The 24,001-nt window shown below is 41.1% G+C and overlaps 2 protein-coding genes across 2 annotated transcripts in view; one reads left to right on the top strand and one right to left on the bottom strand.

Annotated features, from left to right (window-relative positions):
• The window catches only part of map3k22 (mitogen-activated protein kinase kinase kinase 22), a 37,400-nt gene extending 25,927 nt beyond the window's left edge, over positions 1–11,473 (top strand). Inside the window, exons 9-18 of the mRNA XM_088402316.1 lie at positions 132–265; positions 1,026–1,099; positions 2,052–2,113; positions 3,528–3,599; positions 3,938–4,108; positions 5,076–5,224; positions 5,397–5,528; positions 6,007–6,136; positions 7,762–7,939; positions 9,081–11,473. Of these exons, the coding sequence (XP_088258442.1) occupies positions 132–265; positions 1,026–1,099; positions 2,052–2,113; positions 3,528–3,599; positions 3,938–4,108; positions 5,076–5,224; positions 5,397–5,528; positions 6,007–6,136; positions 7,762–7,939; positions 9,081–9,318 (1,340 nt within the window). The 3' untranslated portion in view covers positions 9,319–11,473. The remainder of the gene's footprint in view (positions 1–131; positions 266–1,025; positions 1,100–2,051; positions 2,114–3,527; positions 3,600–3,937; positions 4,109–5,075; positions 5,225–5,396; positions 5,529–6,006; positions 6,137–7,761; positions 7,940–9,080) is intronic.
• Positions 11,474–12,026: 553 nt separating this feature from the next.
• On the bottom strand, positions 12,027–23,299 carry LOC148407887 (uncharacterized). The gene is made up of 7 exons (XM_088402305.1): positions 23,013–23,299; positions 22,820–22,892; positions 20,218–20,363; positions 19,501–19,548; positions 14,096–14,226; positions 12,245–12,420; positions 12,027–12,162 (listed from the first exon to the last, which is right to left on the bottom strand). The coding sequence occupies exons 1-6, from the start codon at positions 23,217–23,219 to the stop codon at positions 12,273–12,275; spliced, it is 753 nt and encodes a 250-aa protein (XP_088258431.1). The 5' UTR covers positions 23,220–23,299; the 3' UTR covers positions 12,027–12,162; positions 12,245–12,272.
• Between the last annotated feature and the right edge of the window lie 702 nt (positions 23,300–24,001).

The following is a 24,001-nucleotide window of genomic DNA, read 5'->3' as shown; positions in this document are numbered from 1 at the left end:
CCTTACAAAGTTCCATTAACCCAATCAGAATACATTAGTGATACTTTTTAAAAATTATTATTAGATACCCATATAAAGTGATCGATTTGTGAGTGTACTTGCTGAAAATTCTTTCATCTTGCGACTCCCAGGTTCCCTCCACACGGGCCGAACGTCACCTCCCCCTGGCAGCGTCCCCGAGGAGCAGCAGCAGATTGCTCGCCAGGGCTCGTACACCAGCATCCACAGCGAGGGGGAGTTCATCCCCGAGATGCAAGATCCCAATGTAAGCGCACCTCTCGTAAGCGTCAGAACTTGCCATAGTCGGACATGCAATGTTTTGCAAATGAGTCACCAAAACACAAGCTATCAATAAGTTGATTCATGTTCTAACTAATTTGCTCTCAATTTGAAAAGGAAACATTACTCTTCCTGTCACAACATTAAAAAGCATTTTAAATTTGCTGATATCTGCAGAAACCCTGTTAACCCTTGTGCACACACTTTGCAAACTACACATTGCATTTTTTCCCTAATTTTGCTTTTAAAGTCATAGTAATTAAAGTTATTATGAATTATTTTTCCTTCAACCCCTCAAATTGTTGTGGCATCAGTTCTATCCATACATATGTAGGTTAAATTTATTAACACCCACAAAAAAAAATGAAAAATGGTCTGACTTTGTTGCCTGTGACTTGTGGTCTCTACCGCCACCTACTGTCTTGAGGTGAAACACAAGTCAACAAAGAATTTTCTGTTTGCTGTTTGACCGCTTCTCAACGAAATGTTGTAAAAATGGGAGGAAAATAAATGTTATAAATCCTGTTAAAATGCTTCTCAAAAATTGTAAATATAATGGTTTTATATGGTCCAAAATTTGGACAATGATTATTTTTGTCCACAAAATCTCACACGTCCAGTTGCAATCACATAGAAATGAAAGTTCTAAGGAATTGCCATAATTTGTAACATACTACAAGTGTTACAAGCGTTGAAGTGCCTCACACATAACCCAGTTGGTTTCTCCCGTTCTTGTCTCGTTTCAGATGTTGGATCCCTTCGGTAGTGCTGGCAACTCACTGTCGAGCAGCTGTCAGTCCATCGACCAAGCGCTTGACAGGTGAGGGGTCGCCTTTGTGACGCGCCGGGCTCTTAAGACGTGTTGAAAGGTCAGCCCGGAGCGGACGGAGTTGGGTCATTTCTGCTGTTGCCACGGCGACGCGACTCTTTATCTGCGCGGCTGGATTCCACCGCCATTATCATTAGAGGAAAGACAGGACATGAGAGCGGGGCACTAACGAGGGGAGTGAAAAGGGAAAAGAGAGGAGGGAGGTTTGGAGAGCCAGTGAGCAAGCGGCGGGCGGAAACGGCTCCTACCTGCACGAGGCTTATCTGCGCTCCAGGCCGCGCGAACAATGGCAGGAAACCGGCGCATTGGAACTTTTCCCTGCGAGCGGGCATGCGTGCCCCCTTATCCAGGGTCTCGCGGCCCCCTCGACGCCCCGCGGTCAGCAGAGACGTCACGCTTCTCTAGCGGGTCAGCCGGGGGAGGGGCGAGGGCTGAATTGGACAGATTTAGTGGTGAACTATTACATAGGGTTGGCGAAACACCAAATCCCCGCACATGTTCTCCCTCTCAAATCAAAACAAAACCGTCTCGATAGTTTTACTGGAATTTTTGACAAATTGAATAAGCTATTTTCCCTCGAACATCTTGCTAAGAGCTTGGTGCACCTTTTCTCAAGGCTGAAGTGCTTGAATTCGACCTTGGAATAATTGTTATAACTCGCCTCTATTCCTTCTTTCTGCATATTTTAATACGTTTTCTCCACATACAACATGAGCTCACGCCGCCCGCTTATCACGTCTAATTCATGATGTTGTTGTTTGACATCAGTTAAGTCTTTGAGCTTTGTAGCTCTAACGCAAAAAGTTTTTTTTTTTTTTTTAAAGAACTCAGCTTGACTCGGGAGCCGCTGGAGCTAGAATTCATTTGAAGATAAGGGCAGCTGGGGGGGAATGTGAGCAGAATAGCAAATGAATTTTCTTTCTCCCTCTCCTTGTCGTTGCAGCCCTCCTTTCTCGCAGAACAACCGTGACAATAATTACCTGAACCTCAGCTACGAATACAAAGGTGAGGTGGCAGTAAAAATGCCTTTCTTTGCTCAACACAGCGCACAAACACAGAAAAGGAGGGGTTGAGTTCTGTTGGCTCTTTAGATGCGTATTAACAGATATTAAGGTCCAATCAAATCGGCCAAACCATTTGGCCCCGACCAACCTCCTGCAATCTACGGGCCGGGGGATAGTGACCTATGATAACCTAGCAACCCATGATGGTCGGCCAATACAGCACCAATGTAATAAATTAATCGCTCCTCTTCTGCAACGATTTCGCTAAACCAAGAGTAAAAAAAAATATGTGCTTGCTGAGCCAGAAGTGGAATGAAATACGCAAGGAGAATGCGCTGCCTGTCGAGCTACTCTATCATAGTAAAACAGGCAAATGTTGTGAAAATATTCTGTAGCCGGACATGTATAACACAAACGGCCTTGGTAAACCTTTATTTTGAAATTCCTCCCGGAAACATGTTCGTTAAAACGATGTACTCGGAAATGTTTTGCTTCCAGAGAGTAGCTCCTGATGTAAACAACACCGTTTTTTTTTCCTTTTTCAAATGATGTTTGACTTTTTTTTTCCCATGTAGCGCAACTGCCCCAGTGTTAAGCGTTTACAGTAAATTAAGGGTAATATAAGTACAGTATATGAGTTCATCTGTGTTATTATAAACACTTTGGGTGGTGATTTCCCCAATTGCTGGAGCTTTTTCACAATATGTTTCTGCTGTATTTTGGTAGTTTTACACTAGATTAAATGGAATGGAAAAAACCCCCCAAAACAATACACCTTCTTTTCTACAAAGCAAGGAGTTGCAGCAGTGCTTTGAAAGTTCCTGCTAGGAGGCTTACTGTGGCACGTGTTTGTGCACACATACGCTTGCCTAATGTAAATCTGTGCCTGCCTGAACACTCTAGTGTTTGTTTATCATTCCCCGTGAGTCAATTTTTCCTCTCCATTGCTCCGCCAAACACAAAAAATAACTTGCCGTCGCCACGGGAGACGGCCGCAAACATCATGTGGGGGTTGCGGGGGTGGGGGTTGGGGGGGTGTAAGGGCCGGGCCGCGTCATCTGACAGCTGCTTTCAATCGCCCGTGGCTCTCATCGTTCTTCTGTTTCGCGCGTTTACGTCAGCAGTCGTCCACCTGCTTGGGGTTAGGGTTCCTCTTGAGTTGGGTGCTAAAGGCTAAGCTAGCAGCACACGATATCACTTTCTCCTGTGGGAAAGCCGCCATTATTGTACATGGAGTGACATGTCGTAAACTTGGCATCTAGTTGAGATTCGCTACTAGTTGACAATCTACCAAAGTAGCTAGCTACGGAAGCGACTACCCAGCTAGCTAACTAGCTCATTAGCTACTGCAATGACAATCCATTGGAGCGCCTCCATTTCAAACAAAACTAACATCTGCCTGTGTCCTCCTTTAGGTCGCCATGGGAAAGGCGGGACTTTTCCTCGGCAGTTCCAGCTGCCCAATCGGAGCAAAGACTATGGTGATCGTAAGTACAACAAATATCTAAAAATAGTGTAAAGTCGAGCACACACAGCGGGGGACAGTATCCTTCAGCATACGGTCAAAAATCCCGGGTTTAAGAAGCAGCGTAACACGGACAACTCACCCACGCAATGATTTACGATTCCCTCTGCTGAAAATGAACACGTTTAAAAAAAAAACACGGCCGCCCAGGCTTCCCCTCAGACAGGAAGCCGGGCGACCAGAGAACGGAGCGTCTCCGTTTGCCCGAGAGGCACCTGTAAAGCCAACACGTGCGTGGCCATATCATCACTTGTGTAAAAAAAAAAATCGTTAATATGTCCAATACTTCTTTTCTCCCAGGTCGCAGGACACTTCCGCGCAGCTTCATGCCACAGGAAAACCTGTTCCAGCTGGTTCCCTCCAGCCGCACGCGCAGCTACAACGGCGACGGTAGTGGCGGCCTCCAGTACGGGGACCTGAGAACACTGGGACGCAACGCTGACAAAAGCTGCCAGCGTGGCACGGCCAAGTGTGAGTTGGCTCTTATATGAAATAAACATTCAACCCGAACCTTAACCCAACCCCTAATCATAACCCTAACCCCTAACTGTAAATGTAATTTTTGTAATTTAACAGGAAAGCAGTCACAGAATGCTGCAGCTCGCTGCTGCAATGCTTAATTAACTAGCGGATAGCTACTGGATTGACTAGCCAGTGGCTAGCTATTGGCGCCACGAGCTTCTCACTAACACTTCACACTAACATATAGTCTCTGCAGGGTTGATACTGGAGTGGCTACCTAGCTACTTGGCAATTGTTTGATATCATTACCTAGCTAATTGTGCAATTGTCTAGCGAGTGGCTAGTTGCTGGAGCTAGGAATTGACTAGCTACTAGAGCTACTTAGTGACTAGCGACTGAAGCTGCTAGCTAGTGGAGCCACTAGCTATTTAGTGACAAACTTCTAGTGCCACATGCAACCTAGTCCTCTAATATTTTGCACTTCAGGCTAACATAGTTACTGCACTGACCAGTAAACTAGGAGCTTTCTACTGGTGTGGCTACCCAGCTTCGCAACTAGCTAGCGAATGACTAGCTACTAGAGCTACTGTCTAGTGAGAGACTAGCTACTAGCGCCAAAAGCTAACTAGTTCTCTTGTATTTTACACTTTTCACTCATTTATAGTTGCAGGAGTAACTAGTGAGCTAGCATCTACTGTAGTGGCTAGCTAGCTAGTCTGAGTGGTTGATATTGGTTAGTCGATTAGTTGGTTAGTTAGTTGATAGTGGTTGGTCACAGCAGTGCTGAGCTAGCAAATGGGAGGCAGGTGGTTAGCTATTGGAGCTAGTAAGCGACTAGCTACTGAAGCCACTAGCTTGCTAGCAACCGAGTTATTTACACTTCACATTATCATATGAAGTTTCTAGTTAGCTAGTGGCTAGCCACTGGAGTAGCTACTACTTATTCACAACAAATGTGTTGTCATTATCACCACAGCCCCGAGGGCGCCGGTCAACTGGCGACAGGGGAAGCTGCTGGGGCGTGGCGCTTTTGGAGAGGTCTACCTATGCTACGACGCCGACACGGGCCGCGAGCTAGCTGCCAAGCAGGTGCCCTTTGACCCTGACTGCCAGGACACCAGCAAGGCGAGTGGGAGATACATAGGGTTAAATCTTATTTCCACCCATAATAGGTGAAAATCTTTCCCACACACTTGATGCTAAACCATCATTGAATCTAATATGTCTGCTAGCTTCATGCGAACATGAAATGCAAAACTCCATAGATGGGCTAAATGCGTCCATTTTGCGTGTTTAGGAGGTAAACGCTCTCGAGTGTGAAATCCAGCTGCTGAAGAACCTGCGTCACGAGAGAATCGTGCAGTACTACGGCTGCCTGCGGGACATGGAGCAGAGGAAGCTCACCATCTTCGTGGAGTTCATGCCCGGGGTGCGTAGATAAAAAAAAAAGAAAAAAGCGGCAAAATTACAGCGGTAAAAATGCCATTTACGTCCACGTCTGCCGAGACGCTCGCGGAAATGTCAGCATCCTCAAACCTCCTTTGTGTCGGCCCTTTATGGGATTATTTTTCCCAAAGACAGAGGAATACTATCCTTCTGTTTTTTTTTTTTTTTTTTTTTATTTACCGCGGCACCATTTTTATCGCCTGTCTCGACATTTACGCGGCAGTGTGCTGCCAGACGAGGCGATAACGCCCCCGCCGCTCCTTGAGGTGCGATATTTTAACGGGCGAAGATTTCCAATGTGGCAGCGCGCTGGTTGAGTCGTTAATGTCCATGAACGCGAGTCCAGATTCCAACCCAAAAATCAGCTAGTCTCCCGCACAAGTACTGTACAAATTAGATGGATGAACGACATGAGGGTTAAGTTATAAACTGAACTCATGCGTATCTCCATATATGGTCAGGGTTCCATAAAGGACCAGCTGAAGGCCTACGGGGCTTTGACGGAGAAGGTGACGAGGAGATACAGCCGGCAGATCCTGCAAGGCGTCTCCTACCTGCACAGCAACATGATCGTCCACAGAGACATCAAAGGTAAAAAAAAAAAAAAACATTTTCCGCTTGGAAAATTGGCTCGTCGGCGTCAAAAAAAGAAAAAGTCCCACGCCGGATGTGAAATGATTTGGTTTAGCGGTTCAGAAGCGCTTTGAGTCACTTGACTTGAAATGTAGTGTCTGGCCTGGAAAAGGGAGATAGCGGGTGGCCCGTTTGAGCGTATATACGGCGGGGATTTTTCCACCCCGAAACGCAACACGAGTGCTTCTCAGCGCACGGACTTCACTTTTTTTTGGCAAGGCAACGCTCCCTTAAGGACAAGATGAATTGATTGTGTGCAACTTCATCTTCACGATGTACTTTTTTTTTTTTTTTTTTTTTTTTTTTAGTTGTGGCTTTATTTTCATCACATCATAAGTTTTGGTTTTTTTTTTTTCAAGAGTGTTCCAACTCTTTGTTTTATTAATGTTGCAGCTCTATTCTTGCTGGCAACTTTAGTTGAAAAACTATATATATATATATATATATATATATATATATATATATATATATATATATATATATATATATATATATATATATATATGTTTTTATTTTATTTTTTTACTGCTTTTTCCTTCGTAAGGATGATTTTGTTTTTGTAACTTTTTTCGTAGCTTTACATCTTCAATTTTACCATATAACTTGACTGTTGTAAATATGAAACAACATTCTCAATAATTTGTTTATTTTCATTAAACAGCCATTGTATTGCCGTAACTTTTTTTTTATGTTTTAATTTCCGTAGCTTTACACCTATCACCTTGTCATATAACTTTACTGTTGTAAATAACTTTACAATAACACGTTACTTTAAAAGTTTACGTTTATTTTGTAATCACAATTTTACTTTTGGAATATGTTGTTTTTATGTTTGTTACTTTCGTTGCTTTACACATTTAGTTTGGTTATATAACTTTTCTGTCGAAAATAATTTTGGAACATTTCTCTTAGATTACTTTTCGTAATTTTGCAATCGTATTTCCATAACATTTTGGTTTTGTTTTTGTTAGGCTATGATTATTTTTTTGTAGCTTTTACACCTTTCATCTTGTTTTTTTACTTTTACTGTTGTAAATTCCTTTGGAACGTTATTCTCAAAAGTTGATTTCATTTTATTTGTTCTAACGTTTTAACGTCATTTGTGTAACTTTGTGATTGTCTTTTACTAATGACTATTACGACTTCATTCTCGTGTTTTTTTGTTCCAAAGTTATCCTTGTAACTTGACAACTTGATTCACGTTAATACTTTTACGACGCTAATGTTACGAACTTCATTTTCATGTTTGTAACGAATTCTTATTTTATTCCTGAAACTTTCCAAACTTAGCCTAAATTTGCAACCGTTTTCTCTTAACGATTTCAGTGAGTTATGACTTTCGAAAGTTTTTCTCTTCACATCATTTTCTCCGCAATTACTTCATGGTACTTTTTTCGCATCGATTCTCGTAACGTCATGTTTACTACTGGAAACGTAAAGTTACAATGTAACGTTCGCAACGTAACGTAACGCAACCTAATATTTATTTCTGCAGCATTCTGAGCTCAGTCTCGTGACTTTAGGACGTTCTTGACGAAATGACAAAATGGCTGCCGCTCAGATCCGTGTTTTCTCCAACCAAGGTGCCAACATCCTGAGGGACTCCTCCGGCAACGTGAAGCTGGGAGATTTCGGGGCCAGCAAACGCATCCAGACCATCTGCATGTCCGGCACGGGCATCAAGTCTGTCACCGGCACACCCTACTGGATGAGCCCCGAAGTCATCAACGGCGAGGGATACGGACGCAAAGCCGACGTCTGGTAAGAAGGCAAAAAACTACTTCCACCCCCTAAATTCATAAATTCATTAATGTTCGATTTTTTTATTTTATTTTATGTGGTCTGTCAGTGTCAGACTTCAGATTTCCTCTTCGTCCACTTTTTATTGTTCAGTGTTCCGTTTTTCCAGTTTCTTCTTCCCGAGTCTCGTATTTTAATGTTTTTTTCTGGTTTGTTTCAATTTAATAGTAGTGTTTTGACTCAAAAAGGGCAACTCGGCTTCAAGGCTTTAAAAGGGACTAGAGCGCCCTCTGCTGTAAATCATCTGCAATTTTACAAGACATTTTTTTTCTAGTGTCAGAATATTGGTGTTGCAATAATAAATTCTGAATTTTTAACTTGAAATATTAGTTCCTTGAATATTTCAAGGAAATAATATTGAATTTCATATAATCAGAAGAAAAAAAGGTTACTTTAAGAACGAATTAATTACTTTTTCACTCTATTTAGTACCACATATGAACTGGACTTTAACACCCCAAAAAAGAATGAAAAATATAAATAAGTACTTGGCATTATATATCTGGACTTTTAAAAAAAGTAAAAACATGTCTTTGGGATTGAATGAGTTAATTACCTAAAATTGAGTAATTTGTTAGGTTACCAAATTAATAAAATAATACATATTACATTTTTTAATTTACTTTTTTTAAAATAATACCTCAAGTAATTGACTATTTTAGTATTTCATTAATTTACATTTTTAGACTTTTAGCCAAACATAAAAAAAAAAAATGTAAAAAAGAATATAAATAATTAATTATCTGGAATTGAATGTCTGGACTCTTAAAAACTGTTCATTTATGTTTTTGGAATTGGATGAGTTAGTATAAGGAAAAAGTCAATTTATAATAAAAGTTATAGTGCTGCAACATAGTGTATTTTGACATATTTAAATAAATAAAATTCATGAATTTTAATTGTGCTCTTATAAAACTACTTTTATGAGATTGTGACTTATCTTGTAAACTGCTATTTTAAAAGAATAAAACGGTATTGTGAGAATAAACGTGAATTTTTGTGAGATAAATATTAGTAATGCAAGAAAGAGAAATCTTCATTTGACTATTCATGACTTTGTTTTAAAAGGAGTAATTTAGTTGTTGTAACTTTGCAACTTCAGGAGCGTGGCGTGCACCGTGGTGGAGATGCTAACCCAGAAACCGCCGTGGGCCGAGTACGAGGCCATGGCGGCCATCTTTAAAATCGCCACGCAGCCCACCAAGCCGGCGCTGCCGGAGGGCGTGTCCGACGCCTGCCGGGACTTCCTGCGCCAGGTTTTCGTTGAGGAGAAATGGCGGCCCACCGCCGACGTCCTGCTCGGACACCCGTTCGTCCAGGGCGGCTTCGGCCCGAAATGACTCTGAGCCCCGCCCCCCTGAGCACCAAAACCCCGCAAGACTGAGCACTTAGCGGCAGAGAGCTTTTTGGGGCCCCTGTGCTAGCTTAGCTTAGCTTAGCATCATCAGAGCAGCTGTGATTGGCTGTGGTAGTACTGTAAACGCCACGCTCGTTAGCCTCTCAAATACAGGCGATATTTTTGTATGGAAAGTCAAACAAAAAAAAATTATCGTTCTGTTTTTCGTCATCAAAGCCTTACTGGAGCATTGGCGATATCGTAAAATGGCAGCATCGGAGCCGTAACAGGAGACAAGGACAAGTGGGGTACAGCGGCGCGCTTTCACACGGCCTCTTGTCGACACGGAGGACGATGGCGTCGTATCGTCATACTTGCCCGTATTCCGGTATCGGATACTCGAACTTTCATGATACGGTATTAAGCTATAGCAATCGTGTGATGATTGATGCCAGAAATTCGCAAAAAAAAAAAGTGTGGCACGAAAGATTGACGATTTCGGTATTCGATTCTTACCAAAAATGTATCACAAAGATATCGTGCAAAACGTCGCAGTATCAGTATTTTGTAAGAGAATAAACGATCGTATGTGTCACCATACGTTGATTAAATCGGAATTGATATATTGATATGGGTACAAGCCAATAGAATTTGACTACTTGGTGAAATTTTTTGATGCATGTTATTTGTCCTTTTTTTTTTTCTTGTTCGCTGTAGAAATATGTGCCAAAAACACACGATGAAAATCTCGTTTCATTTTTTTCCTACAGATTTTTGAACTGCATAATCATTTTCAGACTTATTCTGTTTTCAGCATTTTGGTTTTTCATCCATTTCTTGCTTCCCTTTAAAATTTGTCATTTCACCAAGTGGTCCTATCTGATTGGCCCACACTCATATCTCAAATCGATAAATATGTATATCATCACCGCATAAAATCATATTACATCGTGATACTGCAGACAGCGACATTGCCGACATTTGTATGGATTTAATGATTAGATATACCTTTACTTGTCGGACAGCGGCGATATCTTACTGTTTTCTAAATGACTCCTCAACTCACTTCAACATAGTTCAAAAATGGTAAAGCACCACCTTAGTAAAAATGAAGCTCCTCAACGCACTTCAAAATAGTACTTTGTCAAATCCGAATACCAAAAAATACTTTTTATTACAGTACCTCGACACAGCAATGGCTGCATCCGAGCCGTAACAGCACCTGGTATTTTTCCGCTGGTGCCTTTTATACGGAATTCAGCAAAAGCGGGTTATAATGGACAGAAATCGCTATACGACACCAGTGACGCACCATCGACACTTCTGTCCCGCCTATCCCCACGTCCCACTATCACATGGCCGTTGTCCCGCTTCTGTTACGGCTTTGATAGTTTATTTCCCACAGAGATCCAGCAAAAATTGCTGCCGTAAAGGAAGACTTTTCCCGCTGGTGCCTTTCAAACAGAACCCAGCACGGGCGGGATATTGACACTTGCTTTCCGTTACGGCCCCGATACAAACTCAGAGGGCGGGAGACGTCTACCAGAATGTCTTTTTTTTGTTGTTGTTTTTAAGCGTAAAGGAGGAGTCCATCTCCTTCTACCGTTAGGATTGTACATTGCACTTTTTGATATCGCGCCACCTTTTTACCCGACACGCCGGATATTTTTCTACTTTTTTTTTTTGAATACACATTTCTCACTCCAAGCAATACTTGTGCGTCCTCCCGTACGGAAGTGCCAACACATTCATTCCAGTCCGTTGACAAGTGGCCAAAGAGAATGTAGAGCACATTCAAGAGTTGCTGTTGTTTATTTACAGCAAAAGGGGGTGTGGTTAGGGGGGTGCACAAAACACCCCCCCTTTATTTTTATTTTAACTTTTGCAGTATTCTTTTTTTTTTTCTCGCAACCTCGTTCTACATTGATGGCAGCTTCCCAATCTGATGCAGTCCGACTTCAATCACGCCATTGCCTTCACTTGGCTTTCCTCGCTGTATATGAAAAAGCAAATCACCCCTCCCCCCCAATAAAAAGGGCGGGGGTGTTGGCACTTTTGAAAAGGAACGATCAAATGTTTTTATTTCACCCTCGTCTGTGCCTTACCTGCTTGGAACAATGAATTGCTGAAATTCTTCTTTTATATGAATGAAAACTATATATATATATATATATATATATATATATATATATATATATATATATATATATATATATATATATATATATATATATATATATATATATATATATATATATATATATATATATATATATATATATATATATATATTCTGTAAATACATATTGTTTCGCACTTTTGTATGACCTAAATACACAAGGACATAAGCTGTGTTCCACAGTAGATTGTAATATGACTTAGACCAGAGTTTGGTTGATTGTCTCTTTTCGGGGCTTTCGATCGGGACACACTTTTGTTTTTTTCTGAATGACAAAGCCTAAACAAACAACATGTTATCTCAACTTTTGTACATTTAACTTAATAAATAAGGTCCAAATCAACTTTCTCTGTCTCACCTGCTTTCTTAGCCGTGTATCACGTGAGTAGTTTGGTAGTTTTTTTTCGAATTTGAAAATGTTTGAAAACAAAACAAAGTCAATTTTTTGTCGACTTTTTTTTTATTATGAAATTTCTAGAACAAGTGACAATTTATTTAAACACATTGTAAAGATGATGAAAAGAATCAAAATGAAAGAAAATCACGATTGCATCGGTGTCCAAATCCCTGCCAACATCATTTTTAAATGTCGTAAACTGCATCACAAATCGTTTTATGGCACCTCCATCACAGCTTCCGGTTTTACTGCGTTGTCATAGTTTCCATCCACTAAGAAGAGACAAGAGTTATTACTTGTGATAAATGACAAATCTATAAAATGTGTGAATATGTTGCTACAGTGTTTACTCACGTAAGCAGATAAACAGGATTATTCAAACCTATTTGTCACTTAATGCCTTGAGAAGCCATCGATACTTGTGCTGAGTATGTCCGAAGCCCTCGTCGTAATTCCCTTTCCTTTGGAACAGTTGTCGGTAGTGGAATATGCAGTAGAATTCTCCGTGTAAAGGAACGTAATTGATCATGCTACAAATTGAGAATAAATTGATGGTTATGGGACAAAAAAAAGCTTACTAAGCAGCCAAGATTTTGTTGTTCAAGCCATAGATGATGTTTTTATGGCAACAGCAAACAACTCAATTTCAGCCCCAAATTTAACAAGTTTGTTTTAATGTTTAAAACTAAGATATTTCAAGTGAGTAGCTCCCCCTGCTGGTTAAAGTTAGCTCAAGCAGTTACCTTCATTATGGAGCAGGTGCAAATACCTGTTCTAGTAATTCTTTCGTGAATAATCATTGAGCGATTTTCAGCACGAAAAAAATATTTTTGTCTGATAACGTCGGTAATTTTGTGTACAATTAATGCACATTTAAAAACGCATTCACACTGAATATGACGTCACAGTTGCTCGGAGCTCAGGTAACGGCAAATCAAGGATCACCGGTTTTCCGTGTTTGGTCATGTGACTTTTGTAAACCGAGCAGAGATTGGTTGTTACCTCAGCACATCTAACGTTATTTTCAGTCAACAGTAAGTGTAAAAATGCTTTTAAGGTTATCAAATTTATTTTAAACAAAATATATATTTTTATAGCTCAAACTGGCTGAAAATATATGTTTTTTTTATAAGTACACATTGAAACACTTTACTGAATTTTAAAAAAAACGATTTAAACATCAACTACACTATGTTAGTTTATGGATAGCAACAGCAGGCATATGGCAAACATTGTTTGAACTTGAAGACGCTCAAATTGATCTTTTATGGCACACTAAAAAAACAATCTGATTAAATCTGTTTAATAGCTGTTTAATAATCTGTTTAATAACTGTTTTTCATTTACTATCGACAACTTTAAAAACCCATTTTGCATCTTGCTGTAACGTGTGCTCAGGTAGCAACCAATCACGACTCAGCTTGCAAAAGTCACATGATCAAAACAGGTGTTGTTTGCACATTAAGAGCCTTGAGCACGTGATGTCCTTCTCAGACAATGCCATGTGGAAAAGTATGTTTTTAAAGTTGTCCGTTGTCTATGAAAACATTTTTTTTCATCACAATATTGACTTTTCAATACTGAAAATTGCTAAATCGTTTTCTTGTCCTTTTAATTAAGCGTCCAAACTTCGCAAGTGCATGCTAAAAATGGGCCGTTTTTTTTTATTTGTTTATTTCCAGTTTCAAAATGGATGCCATCATCTCTGCTCTCTTGGAAGTGGGAGGACACAAAACTTTTAACTTTGAACCCTCTTTGGACTGGTAAGACTCCTCGACATTTTATTGTTGTTAAACGGGGGACTAATTCGTCCCAGTAATTTTTTTGCTATGTTTATGAGGGATAAGCAAGCGCAAACTACAATTAGCAAAACATATTGAAAACCCTTTATAGTTTTGAAGAATTGTTTGTCTTGATATGTGCTTTCATCAAGATCAAATGTTGATGAGGACAAAAGTGACAGAAATGAGTCAATCATGGACTCCAGCAGCATAGAAATAGAAGCTCATGATATTAAGACAGAATCCTCCACCATCAGATAAAAAAAGCCACAAATTGAGCCATTATTTTACCCCCTTAATAATCATTCAAGAATAATAAATCAAACACACATCCAACAGTGCAGACTCAGATTTACAATCATTGTAAAGCTTTTTATTTGTTTGGCAGTGCATGCAATTGTTGTTTTTTTTTTTTTTGTCTCACCTCAGTGTTTTCTTGCACGTTTTACAGCAGAAGCAACTCTTGTGAAAAATGTAATTGTCAGTGCTCATTTTTTCCATGGGATAAACCGGCTTCAAACAGGCCGAGCATGTCTCTCGCTCACTCATTTGGAACTGATAAGACAAGTGAGATAGGCAGTTCAAAACCAATCATCTGTTGTTATATGTATAAAAAAAATTAAACAAAACACATCCCAGCACTTTATCACAAAACTTGCCTTGACTCGGAAATAACTGACATTTTTTTACACAGCAGTCATGATAAATTGTAAATTGTAAAAAACTACAATACATATTATGCATGATGCACAAAAATGAAAATGTTTGCCTGAAACTGAAAATTGTAATTGAAAAAAACTACAATACTTATGCATGATGCACAAAAATGAAAACGTCTGCCTGAAACTGAAAACCCCAAAAAGGTTGAAATGGAAACACAGAAAGATTCTGATTTTTTTTGAATGTCCAAAGTCCATTTGAATGCACCATATGCACCACATAAATAGTTAGCGGCTAACATCAGAGATTTGTATGGTACAAGTCATACAATGGCAGCGTGGTTGGCAATTTTTCTCAGTGTCCTTAGTCCATGATTTAATACGTTTTTTTTTTTTTTCTTTATGGCAGCGCGTTGATGTTGGTAGTATGGAAATAAAAACGGAATTTGAAGTTGGACTTTGGTAGATAACTTTATCACTTCGCATGTCGACCAAGGAAAGAAGTGGAGGTTTTAAGTATCTTTGGACCGAAAACAAAGATGCATTTTTTGGTGGGTCATTTTCGGCCAACGGAAATTTGTTAGCCAAAAATTCAGTGCATCTCTAATATGTATCGTATTCTTGTCGGGGATTTTGCTTGACAGTAAGCAGAACCGGGTGTAAAGCTAACCCAGTCATGATCAGGTCTCTATGAAGTTCTGGTCTCAGGCAGAGTGGTGGCGACAGTGGAGTTGGTTGTCGAGCAAATCCCTTTTTCGTGGACACCCGTCCTCCTGTAGTTTTCTGTGACCGTCTTGGTGCCGAAGATTCCCTTCCAGGTCCGTTTGTACCTCCAGTACGCTAACCTCTCGTTGTGCGAAGGAACCGGCGGGCTCTTTCATGCCGGGGGTGTTGCATTCAAGCAGTTTAGTTGAGCGGAATTTTTCTTGGTTATGTTGACAATTTGGGCAGATTCTGGTCTCGTGGGCCACCAGATCTGGTTTAGGGGACTTTCTAGCAGCCGATTGGATAGAGATAAAAGCAGGGGAACACTGAGGACCTTCTCTTAGCTTTGGGGTTATTTCAGTACTTGCATTGTGGACACCAGGTGAAGCTGCGGGGCCTTCGTTGACGGTTTTGCTCGAGCCGATGCTAATTTTGCTAATGCTACCAGATCCTTGAACACTTCCTAACGACTCCTTAAAAAGGCATGATAGACCGGCAATATCAGACTCGGATTTCAAAGTAGAAACGGAGTAAAGCGCTTTTTTTATGGCTTCCTCGATGTCAAGAAGCCGTGCCAATGTCTGTTCCTTGAGAGTCATAATTTCTTCACTCGCTCTTTCAAGATCTCCAAAAACGTGCGCCATCGAGGATTTACTCTCAGTCGCTAAATTTACCGTCTCCTGTTTGCGTTGAGCTTTCGCTCGCTTCGGCTTGTTGTCATTGGATGAAACGACCCAGTCGGGGACGTTCTCGAAGACTTTCCTAAGGGAGCTCACGTCAACGTTACTGGTGTCCGCTTCGATCTCCTCGACCCGACTGAGGATGCCCCGCAGCTCTTCTTGCTTTCGCAGGTTGTCGAAAATCTCCAAGGCAGTCCCCATGTTGCCCCGCATGATCTCGTCCATGTGGACCGACAGACGCTGAAGGCGTTCGTCCTCCGTCTCCGTCGTTCCCTTCTTTGCCCTCAACTCAACCTTGCCCTCTTGTTGTACTCCTTTGGTATCTTTTTGTTCTTGACCACATGGAGGATTATGTAAGACGGTTTGGGGTTCAGCATCCATCCGTGCAGGATTGCTTGAAATGTTGTCGTCAGGTTGTCCCATTTTCACCCTTTTCGGTTTTACGGGCGGTCTTTTTTTGGGGTGATCGTTGGTTCCTCCAAATTTTTTGCACGCCTCATTGAAATTGATATGGGCTTCCTCAGTTTCATTTTGCTCTTCAAGCAGGTTGCCCTTGGCGACTCTCTCCTGGATTGTGTCGTTTTCTTCTCCTTGTTGGTTGTCTTTATTGTATTTTTGCATTTTCATACGTGATTCATGGGTCTGGTGTTTTTCTGAGATTTCTGATCCTTCACTCATTACTGCGTGTTCTGATTCTCTAACATTGTTTACTTTTGTTGAATCTTGACTTTGTTTGTCTATTTCTGTTGAATCTTTGCTCTTTTCAGTTTTGGTTGATTGGTTATTTAGCATTTTGACTTTCAAATGTTCCGGTTTTGGAGGGATGGCGGGTTTTGGTCCAACAGGCCTTTTAATTTTCTGTGGAGCAGTATTAATTGACTTTTCATTCCCGTTCGTTGTTCCTTCTTCTGTGACCTTGTTAGGACTCACTTGAGTTTGGGATGCCGTAACACAAACGTCCTGGTTGATTGCTCTCTCACTTGAAATTTCCTTTGCATTTTTCAGTCTGTCTTTGGGTTTTTTTGAGGAGTTCCGGTAGATCATAGCAGCCTTGAAATCGCCTTTAGTGATGTTAACGTTGGATCTTTCTAAGGAATCCAATGCCGCTTGGAGCTTACCCTGGAAGACAAGTTCCTCTTCTTCTTGTTGTGTTTCTGAAACATTTGGAGGAACCGCAGTGGCTTGGAAGTGTTGCATCGGAGCCTCTTCTGTAATATTTTTGATTTGAGTTTCTTCTGTAGCACTTTGCTCATGGCCCTTTGTTTCATGTTCAATATCAGATGCTGAATTGACCCTCAAACCCATTTCCTCGGATATGTTTTGGGTTGACTTGTTAGGTTCGTGGTGTATTACCTCTGACTTGGTATCAGGTGATGCAGTAACTGGTTGCTTAGTCGATTGTACAGATTTGGATTCCTGTTTTTCTGGCTGTAGTTGTTGTACGTTTCCCATTTCAGTTGTGGATTCTTGGAGCGTTGAAAGTTCATCATGGTCATTTACCGCTTGGACGGTATGGTCTCCACACCGTGTCTCGAATTGCACATTAGTGATGGAGTCCATTGGTTCTTTGTGGATTTGGCTATCACGTTTGACAAGTTTATCTGTATTACATCTTTCAGTGTGAATGTCAACGTCTTTCACTGGAAATAAGTGAACATTCTCACGGGGTACGTTTTGACCTGGGAAAGATATTGACCTTGTGTTTGAACAGGAAAGATCTTTACTGACGAGTTGATGGGACTGGCTTTGCATTTGATCTTCAGAGAACATGTTTCTTAGTCTTTGTATATCTACTGGTGCCCAGTCTGGAGTACCCTCATCTGCAATGTTAGCTGTCTGTTTAGCATCAATATTCGTGCATTGTCCCAAAATCTGTTGAAGAGGAACTTCAGATCCTTCAACCGTTGACTTATCTTGAAGAGTTTTCAGATACTCCAGATCACCTTTCTCGATACATCTCTTAAAGAGTTTTACGTTTCCCTTCATCGTCGCCTCAGGGATGACAGATCCTCGACAGGCACCGTCTTGATTAATTAAGGGTGATTTTCTCCCTTCCGTTCCCGTGAAACACCCTTGAGGACAGTATCTTCGCACGTCTTCCTTGTCTGAATACTTGTAGAGAGAGTAAACAACGACGTCTGCAGATTTGTCCGCGGCCTCTTGGATGATCACTCCTTTCCTTAGAGAGTTGTCTTGATTAAGAATGTCCTCCACAAGTTGAACCACATTGGCAGTGTTACACTCCGTGTCTTGAGTGCCGGTGAACTGCTGCGGGTGCATCGGTACGCTGACCAAGGTGCTTTGAATTCCCCCTTCACAGACCTCTGTTAAATAAGTGACCCGAGGCTTAAGATTTGCTCGTGGTAGCACACGGAGTATGAAGTTTTGAAAATTACCCTCGGACACTTCATCGTAATTGATCTCAGCTCCATTGGTTGTTTTTACGTACTTAGCCTTTTTAGCTCTCATGGTCTCATTGACCTCGATGATGGAGCCGTCTGCGTGTATGGCATTGAAATGATAAAGAGATCTGAGTGACTCCTTGAGTGGCTCCACCATCGTCTCCACTTCATCCTTGTTCTGATGTCTGATTTTGTCAAATGGCATCGAGTTAAATAAATGGGCTCGGTCTTTAACTTTGGTGGCAAAGTCATCTTCTGCTGTCATTTTAGGTTTTGGCTTATGAGCGTAGGAGTGTTCAATGTTTTTGGATATGAATGGGTTGTTTTGCATAAGGGATGCACTGGTTTTCATACCATCGTGATCTTCTGGACTGCATAATTCATCATCTTGCTTGCCTGTGCTAGGACCGCAATCACATGGTTCTTTTTGGGTTTCTTCTGTCCATTTCATAACACTGACTTTTTCCTTTTGCTGGTCAAATTCATTCCGTTCTTCATTTTGGACTAAACCAGTTAAAACTTTACCATGAACATTTTCTGGACTTGACAGAGATTTATCCACACACCGATTCTCAAATATCCTCCTGCTTGCCTGGACGTCTATTCTCTTGATATCCTCCTCGCGCTGTCTGTTGGGATCTGGACTAGAAGCCACAAGACAAGGACTTTCATCTGGGTGTTCAAAAAAAGCGGAGGTTTTACCCACGTTACTTCTTTCAACCGATTTCTCAGTAGTGTTCATCTTAGGGGCGTAAGATGACACGTTACCACCGTGGGAGGAGTTCTCGAATATCTGGCGTCTGGAGCGGACCTCTCCCTCATATCCTGTTTCATCAGCTGTCAACTCGGCCTCTGAGAGCAACACCTCAGCTAGCTCCTCGTCTACGACCTCATCCAGCATCTTCAGCTCGGGATGCGTGTGCTTCAGGAGTCTTCTCAGCTCACATTTCTGCCGCTGTTGGTACAGGCTTTCTTTGGATCTTTGAGATTGCAGGAATTGCTGTGACTGTGTCTCAGGGTTGTTTTCTGGTCCTTGCCAAAGGTGGTCTTCGTTCTTTAGCTTGGTGTCTTCTGCCATCTTTTAACAACAAAGCGATGCAATCATCATTCGGCACCAAGGCGGTTATTGATGCGCCATGCTTCAGCATGTGCAAACATGCGTCATTCCATGAGATGCTGGTGTTACCTTCCAAAAACCACCTGATTGATCGTCAGTTAGTTAGCCAAACGCCAAAGGTTTCAGCAATTGAAGAGTCGTCACTCCATACGTGACCCGAACTGATGAAGCAAGTGCTTGCGAACGACATGCAGCTGTTTTGTCAGTAGAGCAAAACTCCAATGCATTGAGTCTGTTTTGCAGAATCATGTAGAACACTAACTTACCTTCATTTGTATAACTCTTCTCACGGGTTCAGAAGACTGATCATGTGCCTAGGAGGAAACACAAGATTATTCAAGTGTTATTTTCGACTAATCAAGACTGACCAAAAAAACACAAACAATGTAAAAACAGAAAGACGTACCGACCACTTTATTTTTTTGTACTTATGAACAACAAATAGACTCTATTTGATGACGTTATTTAAAAAAAAACAAATGCAGCGTTGAGGCTTTTTGCTAACTCTTTCAGTGCCATGGATGAGAAATTTCATCTTTTAAAATAGTGCTAACAATAACAAATAGTAAAATTCTCGTCAAATACTTGTTTTTATGGAGGGTAGCTGACACCCTTGACTAATGCTTTCCTAATATAAGCACTGTAGTGATAACTGAGCAAATAGCATTACAGGCCATTACAGGCTGTAGCTTCAGAAAAACCAGGGACCCAGCCGCATCATTTGTGTCCATTTTGTCTCATCTAGACAACAAAGTTAACTCTGAGTTAATACGGTAGTTCAAATGAGTCAAAAAATATACACCAAAAATCAATGTCCACTACAGTGGACACAAATAAATAGGCTGATTTTCAGAAGGATATGCCATGGGCTGCTAAAATGTGGATGGAGGGCCACAAATGGCCCCCGTGCCACAACTTGGAGACCCTGCCTCCACTGTTTAGGACGATTTAGGTATTCATGTAGATAAAAGTTTGTCAGTTACCCGTTTTAAAGCACTCTGCTTCGCTTCCTGAGTTGCCACTTTGGACAGATAGAGTGCAGACAGTTCTTTGACGGAGACATACAGTTTCTCCTTCTCTTGAACAAAGGCGTTTTCTCTGAAGTCTGCGACTGACCTCCGTTTTTCATCTGTTGGCACAGAACAAGTTCACGCCGTAGCTGTCAGGAAGATGCAGTCAGATATCACGCGGTTGTGGAATGGACAAAACCATAAATCACTTTCAGTGCCGTCATGACTTTTATTTGCTACTTTGCCTCTTGAAGCTTTTTCGTAGCAACTGCTGTGCGTCAGAGTTAAAAATATCCCGCTTGTGATGGTAAAGGGGGAGATACCTGACTCCAGTGACACACTTACTGACCAAGAACAAAAAGGCATGTCATTGTTGACAAAGACCAGAAGAGTGGGAAAAAAAATTAGTTTTTCTTTTCACATCCGACGTACAGATCGTCACATTTTGGATTCTGTTTAGTAACGTTGATATGAATATATTCATTCGATCATAATCATTAGATAAACATCAATCCCTTAACCTGAGCCCCTTAAGACCATTTGTGTCCACAGTAATGGACATTTTTTTTTAAATTTTATGTCTTCTGACTCCTTTGAGATACCATGCCCAGTCCTAATGTCCTCATTAAAGGACATTCTGGCCTTTTCGTTGGTGTCTTGTGTTTAGGTGGAATGAAACTAACTTTGGTTAGACAAAATGGACACAAAAAGGGACACAGATGTTTAGGCTGGGTCTCAGGAGGTTAAACTACAAAAGACATGTCTGGCTCTATTTTAGGTGCAATTCTGCTACACCTTGCATTGAATGCAAGATGGAATGTAGTCCAACCCTAACCCCTTAACCCTAACAATCAGGACAGTCGTAAATTGAGGTCCCCCTGGACTAAAACCCCTAAGATCCTATTTTCCAAAACATCTCTTTGCTATTCGGACCTAATATTTTTGTTCAACCACGGTATCGCCGCATTTCAAATACTTGCTCAACTTGGAACAAAACAAAAGCCGTTTGACATATTTGCAAGACCCTGTAGATGATTCTGTTCTCGAGAGACGAAAATCAGTACTCACCAACTAGACGCTCCTTAAAAATCAATGCGCGTTTCCTCCATTTCCTGTTAGTGCCGGTGCTGTGGTCACCAGCTATCTGGCGCTCTCTGCCCTAGTGACAGCTGAGCGTCGCACACGCCCCCTCGCACTTATTCAGGGGCTCGGAGGCCGACTATTTCCGTACGGCGCTGGAGTGATCTGGCTTGGTTACACCAGGTGGAGTCAATCACTGCTCCTTGCAAAGTCACCCCTTACGCTTTTCATTCACACCACCCGTTAAGGTGATCCACTCACACTCGGCTTTCTAGGGAATGTTCACCAGGCCGCTAACGTGAGGACAACGCTCCATTTGGGCGGACTATTTATGGACGCGAAACAGAATTGCAGGAACAAAGTTGACTGGTTCAGTTTGCATTCTACCGTATATTATAAGTGGATTAATTAATCCATCTAAATTCTGAATTGGTCCCTGTGTGGAACATGGAGGAAAATAGCAATAAAATATCACCGCATCGGCCTCAAATAATAAAGTCTTCCCTGTATGCCAGATGGCAAGACTGTGTGGATTTTATTTAGTGCTTATTTAAATGATAGTTTATCAGTGCAAACTTTAACCAAGGGCAAAGTCTGGGAGGAGATGGTTGTTTATGGTTTTATAGTGTCGTAATATAAAAGTAAATGGGATGGTTAATGTATTTAATGCGTTCAAAACCTGTTTGCAACAGTTTTGTTCAATATTTTGGCACATTTTAGCTAAAAGAGTAATTGTTATATTTATTGGAATTATCTTAAGCACATTTATCGAATTTGTAATCTCCGCATGTTCTTTATGCTGATTAGATTCATTTTTATGCATCAGGCTTTTTGTGCTTGATTTGGGTTGGAAAACAAAGGTCAATCACACCCTGAAGTGGACCCTGATTGGCTGTCGTTGTGTTTGGCATAACCTGACGGGATCTGGTTGTTGGAAATAAAAGTGCCTGTGAGAGTTGCTGAATGGTAAATTTGACCTTTGATCAAGGTACAGTGCAATGCAATTTTTTGCTAATAGCAGAAGCAGCTCAAGTTTAGCCTACCACATCAATGCAAAGCACCTGCGACTGCAGCCACAGCTCATGCTAAAAACAAAGACGTTATTTAGCCAGCCAATGCAAATCTCGGACTAAACTCTATAACACAACATGAGTGATACTTCATTTTAATTTTTTAATTATTTAGCAATTTACACACAAAAAAAAAACAGCACCATTCTTCCTGTTGGCCAAAACTAAAGGCTGTAGCCAGCACTTGGGGCTCGTCTCAAAAGTAGCAGAAGATACATGGTTACAACTGCATCCGTTAAAGTCTCATTAAAGTTGTATATCAATTTTTTTCATCTGCCAGAATGTCACTAAATGACGACGATAGTAATTTTATTCTCAAAATTTGAAGGTGCCATCAAAAAGACATTAATTACAAATTTGAATCTCCCGATTTTCAACCTTTTTAGTAATTTCATAGGGAAATGTTAATTTGGTCTTGTACTCACCAGCCTCAGATGTCTTTTGAATGTTTATATTTCCAGTTGTTTTTCGTCTCTCTGTCCTGGTTCGTGTCACCGCCTTGTATAATAGACACAATAAAAAAGTAACACTCTTATTTGGAATTGTTCTCACTTTGCAGGTAATTTATCGTGACCTTCGTCTCAATATTTTGACACATGTCCTGTAATTCTTTTTTACCTTATGTGGGGGATTCTCTTTCTTTGCATCACTCTTGCCAGGATGCACTGAAGCATTGTGAGCCTTTTTCTTCTCTGCCGCCTTCTTGATCTCTCCATTCTTCACTGGCTTGACATCTTTGGAAGGCTTTCCCTCAGCTGCCACTCTCAAAGTGCTTGCCGGCTTATTTGTGATCTCAAAACGCGCCTTCAAGGCCTCGATGGACATTTTGGTATCGTTTTGAAGGCTCCCCGTTGACTTGCTGCGGCTCAAACTGCTTTCTGGCCGAGAGCGTTCCCATTTTTCTTTTCCGGGCTTCCGAGGCTCCAGCTGAGTTGTTTTTCTTTCCTGTGGGCCTTTCACGCACGGGGTCGCCGCTTTTTTCTTAAATCAGGAAAAAAATCGTTACTATACGATGACGTACATAAAAACGCTAAGTGAAAGTTTACCTCTTGAACGGGCTTTGCTTTTTTGCCATCTTGTCCTTTGGAATCGATGACAGTAGCTTCAGTTGTGCCTTGATATCTGTTTAGTTCATAACGATGCATTTAAAAACGTAGACAAAATTGATATTATTAATAGATGGATAAGGACATTGTTTCTTCTACCTTTCGACCAACTTGGACACGGACACCGCCCTACTTAGAATTCCGTCATCCATCCGAGCTGGCTTGTCGTATGATGAGTGGACACTGTGTAGGGACTGACTTCGTGTCAGGATTCCCGTCCCTTCCATTGTTGATAATATTTGTCTTTTGTCAAGTTTTCTAATTGTTAAACAGTTGAACAAATTTATTAGCAATCTATCCAGAAATGGAAGTGGAGACGGTATAGCCTCCTGAGATCCTGCTTATTCATTTTTGTCCACTGTAGTGGACATTGGTTTTTAGTGTATGTCTTTTGACTTTTAGAGCTGCTCTACCAAGTCCCAGTGTGCTCAATAGAGGACATCCTGACCTTTCCAATGATGTCCCATTTGTTTGGTGGGGTGGATTTAATGTTGCGGTCTT

Source organism: Hippichthys cyanospilos, chromosome 19 (genome assembly GCF_059441005.1).
Source record: "Hippichthys cyanospilos isolate Australia breed blue-spotted pipefish chromosome 19, RoL_Hcya_1.0, whole genome shotgun sequence".
Lineage (NCBI taxonomy): Eukaryota > Metazoa > Chordata > Actinopteri > Syngnathiformes > Syngnathidae > Hippichthys > Hippichthys cyanospilos.
Note: the sequence above shows the minus strand (reverse complement) of the source record. Positions and strands in the feature narration are given on the sequence as shown.

What these genes read in the sequence shown, in the direction of transcription:
- LOC148407887 (XM_088402305.1), bottom strand. Translation starts at nt 23,219, where the DNA reads ATGTCCATCGAGGCCTTGAAGGCGCGTTTTGAGATCACAAATAAGCCG. An exon ending in GAAGAGTTATACAAATGAAG is followed by an intron (nt 14,227 to 19,500) that starts GTAAGTTAGTGT and finishes TTGTCTTATCAG; the next exon opens with TTCCAAATGAGTGAGCGAGA. An exon ending in ACGTGCAAGAAAACACTGAG is followed by an intron (nt 12,421 to 14,095) that starts GTGAGACAAAAA and finishes CTCAATTTGTAG; the next exon opens with CATGATCAATTACGTTCCTT.